An 8,176-nucleotide genomic window follows, 5' to 3' on the forward strand; every position below is an offset into this window, starting at 1 on the left:
TTTAACATAAACTTCGCTCAAATAAGCTACATAATTAGGAAAAAAGAGAATGGCCATGCGACCCACCAGCTCATTTCCCGCAACAGAACCTAAGATGTCATTCGAGCCAGCTCGGCGATTGGCGGAGGCCGGCAGAAGCAGACGCAAATTAGGTAGAGTGTATAAGGTAGCCGAACGAGCGATTTGCGCTTAAATTTAGGGTACATTCTTTACAAAGCAATAAGAATGGTGGGACAAACAGTAAAGTTACGAAAGCACATGTAAACATAGAAGTACTGTTGCCTACTGCTGTTGGTACTGCGCGCACAGTGCTTGGTTTAGCTGCACAGCACTGCGGGGCCGCGGCGCTTTGGGGTTGTCTAAGACGACACTGGCCGATTGACGCAAGCAACGGTGTCTTACGTGACCATATTTGTCGAGCGAGCAGTTTCAGGGAATGATTATTTTCTCCCAGAACAAAAACAAGCCATGTTTAAATCCGTTCAAAAACAAACCAAAGGCAGAAAATGGCTTGCCACGGTATGGTGGCGCCATCTAGGTTACAGTAGAATACGTCGTGCAATACTGCTGTACAGGGTAGAGACACCCTTTGAGCGGTCCCGTGCCGCCGCAATTGGGTCAACGTGCTCAACGCGTTGTGGTTTTCGTTTCCCACGAGACCTAGCAACGCGAAACAGGTAAGATGATTCAAACTTCGCCAGTAAACCGCGTTGCGGCGATAATTTTAGCGCGGTTTTGACACAATCACTTGCTTCGGCGGCGAGCGAGCGACTCAAAATGGCGGCGCCAGCGTATGCGCGTCTCTACCCTGTACGGCGGACGCGTGAATTAAGGTATTCCAGGCTACAGAGCAGAGCGGTCGGTTCCTGTGATGTCATTGCAGACCGGGAAAACAAACGATTTAGCGGGAAAATCGAAATTTTTACTTGAATTGAATAATTTCTCAGTGAATAAAGCGTCGTTTGTATCCGGACAAGCGCTGGGGGCACTATAAAAATGAAATCTTCCGAATAAAACAAACTTGCATTTTCTCTTCATGGCTCCTTTAAGCTTCTAAGTGTTTTCTTCTACCTCAGTGAGGCAGCGAAGACGTGGTAATTCAACCATGAAGATCACTTAACGGACTAGCAGTGATTTACTTCTCAGCTGCGCCTATCCTTCGGCGCAGTTGGGACAGATATGCCGCGAACACACCAAGTTGGTGTATTTCTGAGGGATCGGGAGCTTTGAGGGGCTAATGTGACCGATTGACAAACTTCCTTAAATTAATAATTGGAAATGTAAAGGTTTTAGAATAGTGCTTGTCGCGTTGCAGCTGAACGTAATGCCCCGTAAACGGAATAAGAAAGGTTGTCAAAGTAATTTGTGCCAAAAGGCAAAAAACAAAAGAAAGAGACAGAAATACAATGTAGCAGTAAGAGAGGTAATGAGTACCGCCAAGTTTTTCCCTTCAAAGCCCGTAAACAGATGTAAGTGCGCGGGGGATTTTTTACCTTGATAATATCACCTAAGTCGTCCAGCTTTCCGAGTTTATCGGTTTCGAGTTTATTGTCCAGGCCAGCTGGTTTCTTCTTTACACCACAATGACGAAAAAACACACTTCCAGAAGCTACCAGAGTTGGAGACATTTGAGTTGTTAACATGTTGACACCAACGTTTTCGTGGTAGGACTTATATATACTACGTACCGTTTACGTTCCACACAAATTTTGGAACAACTTCCGGAAAAGCTGAGAGGCAAAACATCGATTGTCGACACAAGGACACTAGAGACACTGGTGGGGGTGGAGCAACTTTCATCGCTTTTTGGTTATCACTGAGAGCGCATTTTTTGCGCTTACGGAGACAATTCCCGCATTAAACGATGAACCAATAAAAGTGTCTATGGAAACGGGGTGTGCATTCACACAACCTTCCATACCATTAGCAGTGCTTCTGTGATTTCTTTCTGTTTCAACACAAATTGAAGTAAGCCTTATGACGTTTGAGAAAAAAGACACAATACATTAGTATAAGTACCATGTGCTTTAATATAACGAAGACACCGTGTTAGCTGTTCGAATAATCAATTACGTGAGTGTACGGAAAATATTTGAAAAAAAACGGACAAAAACAAAAAAAAATGGCCCCTACCGCATCGATTCACGAAGAGCTCAACTTACGGGCGTGGCATGCGCAATTCTCCCTCTGTGCCGCAAACATGAACCAAAACATCTGTCTACCAGTAGGAACTATGCAGTAGGGGCGTTGTACCAAGCAGCACCGCTACAAACTATGCCACACACTTAAAGACTTCATCACATAAGTACGCATTGGTTCACACCTATCTACCGATTATATACTTCGCCGTCTTTGTGAAGATCATTATGTTGGCCTGATTTTTGTTTCTTACGTACTCAGAGTTGCATTTGCTTTGCAACAGGAGCGGTTCATTCTGTCTTCTTACTGCGCAGAGACTTACTTAAGCAATACTAATGCCCAAATTTCTACTTATATTTCGAGCAGGTGTGTACTGGAAACTGTTTGCCCACATTTGCAAAATAAAACTCACTGGCTAATACGGGATACCCCGCCGATGTGTGAGCAGTTCCGCGACGAAAATCATGACTTCACGGTCGTACGTCCTTTTCGTGCGTGTGTGTGATAATAACAAAATTTTAAGGCTTTATGCAGATGCTCTATGATCATGATAAATCTAGAAAGTAGTAGAATATCTAACAATTCGTATTAAATACCAAAAATTAATGAGAAACAGCAAAAAAACAATAGGCTTCAGGTTCATACATTTTGTGTTTTACAGCGGTGCTATAAACCCTGGCCCTAAAAATCTGATGAATTGGTCAGAGTAATTATTATAGATATGGAGGGTGATTTTCTGTGTGGACAGCACTCCTCCAGGTCATCTAATGCCACGAAGAAGACTACTCCACACAAACATAAGACACGTGTATTCACTTTCGGGATTGGCCAAATGAATGTAGGCTCCGAGCGTCACTCTAGGAATGCCAGCGCCTGCTATTCATATCTGCTTACTTGCTCAATCAGCTGCTTTATATTATCACTTTATCGGACTTTTGTTATTACTGGTGAAAAGTATATGTCATCTTTACTTACATATCATCTTCTCCGGAAAAAGATTCCGAATTACGCTGTACCTGCGTAGGAATCTCCGTCTGTATTGCTTTCATGCCCCAAACCTGCGGGGAAATGGATACAGGTATCAAATACAAAAGAGGCAAAAATAATAAAAAAACTCCTTAGAGAACCTGCATATGCTCCGAAAAGGCTTGCATAACGGTGAAGTTGCTGTAAAAACTAGAAGAAATCGCCGTATTGTTGGCGAGGCCATGCGAAGCATACAATTCCTTCATTGCCTAAAGATGTCAGCTGTGATTGGTCCTTAGCCTTCAGTCTTCTTTCTCAAACCATTGTGTCTGTTACAACCCGGTGAGTTTAATTGCATGAACTTCCGTTCACATCTAGGTGTCCAAGTCAATGACGGCGCCAAGGTAAGTAGAGGCAAGTCCAACTGTGTAACGTCCACAGCTATCCTTACCACCACATGGTGAGACAAAGCCAGAACCAGCAGCAGCCGCATGGCACACGGGACCCATCAGCAAGCCAGTTCTCCTTAATGCTTTGCAGGCGATAAGGTGTCTGTCTTCCTAACCATGAGCATCAATCAAGCATTACTTACCTCAGTAGCAGAAACAACACGACATCCCCAGAACCTCACGACCAAATTGTAAAGGCAGGAACCTGTCTTCACAGTTTTAATTGCCGGCTACCAATATATATAATAAAACTCAAGATGTTCTAGGGGCCCCATATTTTGAGATTACTGCTTCCATTGCGTGTGAACAATTTCTGGCAAGAGATGCATATGTGATTAAAAAATAGTGACTTCACGCAGGCTTAGGGCTGAACTTCTTGTGTGTTAATCAGTTTTTCTACATTGTAAACTTTAGCGGAACCTGCTAATACGGATAATTGAGTTTTTGCGTGTTTTGCCACATCGTATACCCAGAAACACTAAACTAAGCAGCACAACACCCGATGACACAAAGCTCAGTACGACAGCTCAGGGAAACTCAGTGAGAAGGGATTCTCCCGCATTCACACATCTTACTAGAAATCGTAAGTACCTCTTCGCTTTGTCCTCAAAGTGCTTTAACGGCACATATATGGTTCATAATACGCACGCACATCGTCTTTTCTTTATCTTTCGTTGTCGTTGCGCTCGGCCCTGGCAGAGCCGACAGCATGAGATATCATCTATTGCGTAATATATTTCGTTCTTGCACATCTTGCGGATTTTTGGCAGGCTTTATACCAACGTTTTATTTGGGTTCGTTTATGGCCCCACAACGTGCACTTTTACGTAAAAGAACGCGATGCTTTGGCTTATGGTCCGAAGTTTTGCATCAGTCACGCCAAAGATTTGTTTCAGGCTAAACAATGTTCCCACTTATGAGCCATATCACTTGTTTGAGAGTCTGGGAGGGTCTTGTCTACGTATATAATACCTACACGCCGTACGTTAAGCAGAAAATGAGAGCAGAGCATGACCTTAGAAAAGGCGACCGAAAGGGGGGGACGCCAATAAAAAACGTGCCAGAGTTCACCAAGGTTCTACTCGTGCGGGAAACTTTTTTGAGCATTGTATTACTTTTGCATTACCGCGACATTATTTGGCAAAAGACGCCACCTTTTACTCTCGGTGAGAATTCAACGCCTTCATGGTTCTGCCAACTCATTCAACAAGTATTGCTACCAATTGTAATTGAAGAGTGCAAAAAGTTCCTACGTGACTAAAGTCTCTTTACGTGTTTTGAAGGCGGAAGCCTAGCGATTATCAACGACTTCTTCTCTGCTACATCATGTCTGCGTCTCTTTCTTCGCTACCGGGTCTTCGTGTTTTGGTGCGAATTTCTTCGGCAGGTAGACCGACCAGACTGCACGCGACAGCTTCCCCAGTACAGAGCTAACTGATGCTGTCGTGCACATGTTTTACTCACTTGCCGTAACGTTCAACTGTCTGAAGGCACGAGGCAGACTAACTCTTATTCCCCTCTGGCGGTGTTTGGTTAACTCTACAGTAACGTACTCTGCTCCTGCTATGGATACCCAGTTTGAACTAACACGCCAACTTGAATGCGTTATTTCAGGGCGAAAGCCTTATACGTCTCATAAAACGAGAAATTAGACCGTTTCGTTGTCGCTCGAATCATGACAATGAGTGCCAAAATGGGCGTCGCAATAAAAAAAAATTCTATATTAAAACAGTTTCACTCAACAGGAACCCTGTTAAGTGCGGAAACGTAATTCACTAGAGGGGCTGTGGCGTCCTCTCCTGAACAGTTACAGTACCAGCCTGGCGTTGACACCGAAAGTAGTCACAAGAGGGCGCCGTGGTGGCTTAGTGGCTTAGGCGTTGTGCTGCTGAGCACGAGGTCGTGGGTTCGATTCCCAGCCGCGGCGGCCGCTTTTCTGATGGAGGCGAAAAGGGAAAACGCCCGTGCGTACGAGACTTCGGTGCATGTAAAGGTGCCCAGATGGCCAAAATTAATCCCGAGCCCTCCACTACGGCGCGCCTTATCGCCTGCGTGGCGTCGGCCCGTTACACCCCACAATCAATCAATCAATCAATCAATCAATCAATCAATCAATCAATCAATCAATCAATCAATCAATCAATCAATCAATCAATCATCACCGCAGCCCCTGAAAAAGGCAATAAAAACACGGGATTGAGTTTTTAATACTTTGCGGTAAATATTGCGTTCATTCATAATGTTTTGGTACTTTATGTTTGAGGTCTGGAAACAGCAGTCTCTGTGGCGACAGTTTTAAGTTGGCGACGCCGCGACTGTGGCGACGCCGCAGTGCACAGATGACCCGTAACACTTTGAACATGAGTAACGGCTGCCGCTAGGGACCCAGTAACGTGAGGGACCCACGTTCGATCCCGACCAATGGAAGCGGTGATTTCTTCGAAGCCTCTGTTTGGGTGCGTAACGCCGCGTATTCCCTTACGTGTTACTGGGGTGGGTATGATACCGTGCCCCAGACGAGCTACGACGACAAGCCGGTAAAACGCATGGGCTTGTTTGCGATATGAAGCTGGTACCAGAGGGCAGGAGCCAAGGGCAATGCCACTGCGCTAACTTGCCACCCTGTCAAAGGGGGAACAACAATTTTCCAGGTGCCTCCCGCGTGACAGGCCAACGTGGTGGCTCGCGATCAGAACTTCAGATATTTCCAAACAGTCGCAGGGGGTAAGTACTCTCAGGTACCTTCAGGTGGTGGCACTAAAGTGTTTTGGAAGCCGAATACCTCCATCCACAAATCCTGCTGGCCAAACAAAACCACGCCCGATATCACACAAGGCTGCAGGCAAAAGGGAGAGACCGCTACCCCCTTCCACGTCCCGTGGGTCTGCCTACACCTCTGGACAGAGGCCCGACATCGCATGGACCAGCCAAAATGGCCTCACAAGAATCTTGGGACAACACCCTAGCCAACCCTGACTTACAGGTCCACAAGGACGTAATCATCCGGACGAGGACGGGAGCAGAAGGCACTGGAGCCCTGCCCCAACGATTTTAACTGTGATTCTCTAAAATTTCTCTCCTACTCTTCCCCTCACCTTTCTATCAGTTAAGTTCATACAGTTTGTGTCATCATTGCCTTCATCATCGTCGCCATAATCCTCCCTGTTCTTTGCGCCTTTCCTTCTTCTGTTTGAACTATAAATGAGCGCTTGGTTAATCACCAATGTATAGTCCATGTGTAGGCTTAAAGAGTGGTGGCCTGAAAGTTAACCTTAACGCTCTTCCCCCCAACGTCAAACTCACTGTGGGCGAAGCTCATTGTGTATCGACGAAGTTAGACCTAAATGGTTGGGCCGTCCAGCAGGCCTGGGGTCTGACCGAAATGCCAAAAATTATATATTGCCGAAAGCTACAACCAGATACCGATTGATTTAGTTACTGTGAGCGATGTGTTGCCTTGAATATATCGTTGTCGATAAGGGTCCCATGACTTGCCTTATTTTGTTTGGTGCTCTTTGCCCCAGCTGGCCTTGCGCCAAAAAACTCTAACCATCATCATCATCATCCTTACTTGCCTTATACTGTCTTGTGGGGTTTCGGATATTCATTTGGGTGTTGTAGCGTTACCCTATGGCATTTCTCGCAAACTTTAACCGCACCTTGAGGGTTCGCAGTTCTGGAGGAACACCAGATGCTTCCAGCATGCTCGTTACAAAGCAAGCTGCTAAATGTTCCTAAGAATTCGCCCCCGCATGTGCAAACAAAAACCCTTCTTATTTATGGCAGCCGCTGTTAAACAATGCCTGTTGCTATTGTGCCGCGCCGACCGTGTTAAAATAACAAGTCTTACCCTTGTCCAAAGGAAGAACATGGCTCTGTCCAGTCCGTCTAGAAATGCTGTCGTATTAGAGGGTGCCCCACTAAAGCCCCTCCAAGGCAACCTTTTTCTCTTGTTCTGGACGAAGTGCTTGTATAGCTCGCCGATTTCCTGAAAAAGACGCAGAGTTGGCACATTTTTGAGATGCGTAGAACGCTGTAATGTTCAGAGCCCTCAGCCCTTGTTGGTCTTTTAATAAGATGAAGGTATGACTGGAAAGCCCCCCATATCAAAGAAGTAATATAGGGTTCTTCGGTCAATAAAAAAATCAAACATGGTAACAAATCACTAAGGAAACATAAACATTTCTTACGTGTTGTGAATGCGAAAGCATTCATGTCCAATTGAACGTCTGCAATACTTTCCTTCCCAATACCTTTCCGTCTCAATACTTTCGAATGGCTTCGATCTGTCCCCTCCGCGCTATGCCGCTGCTCGTTATTTCTGCCATTTATTGGGAGGGCTGAAGGCTGTGGTAAATTTCTCTCCCGGTCTGTTCTCGCGTGTAGCTGCGCTCTTCCGCTGAGTTGCTTCGTTTGCGGTGTACTAGTATGGGTAGCTAACTTTCGCTACTTGCGCGTTTAAGTTCGTGCTGTAGAACGCCTTACACTTTGGAAAGCTTCCCACAAACGTGGCTTAGAAGCAGTTTCCTTGCATGTGACGTCGATGCCTACATCGACACCAGCTTTTGCTCTCAAGCGGACATACAGGGCGTTCTCCACAAATGTAAGCTGTGGAATGTTTT

At 45.6% G+C, this 8,176-nt stretch overlaps 1 protein-coding gene across 1 annotated transcript in view; it reads right to left on the reverse strand.

The window, feature by feature from the left end:
• Positions 1–8,176, reverse strand: part of LOC144142306 (atlastin-1-like) — a 36,356-nt gene that overhangs the window by 26,907 nt on the left and 1,273 nt on the right. Inside the window, exons 2-3 of the mRNA XM_077673709.1 lie at positions 7,405–7,542; positions 3,115–3,197 (exon numbers count right to left, since the gene is read on the reverse strand). Coding sequence (XP_077529835.1) covers positions 3,115–3,197; positions 7,405–7,542 — 221 coding nt within the window. The remainder of the gene's footprint in view (positions 1–3,114; positions 3,198–7,404; positions 7,543–8,176) is intronic.

The sequence above is a fragment of the Haemaphysalis longicornis genome, unplaced genomic scaffold, assembly GCF_048455015.1.
Source record: "Haemaphysalis longicornis isolate Haplotype H1 unplaced genomic scaffold, Haemaphysalis longicornis Haplotype H1 scaffold_6, whole genome shotgun sequence".
In the NCBI taxonomy this organism is placed as follows: Eukaryota; Metazoa; Arthropoda; class Arachnida; order Ixodida; family Ixodidae; genus Haemaphysalis; species Haemaphysalis longicornis.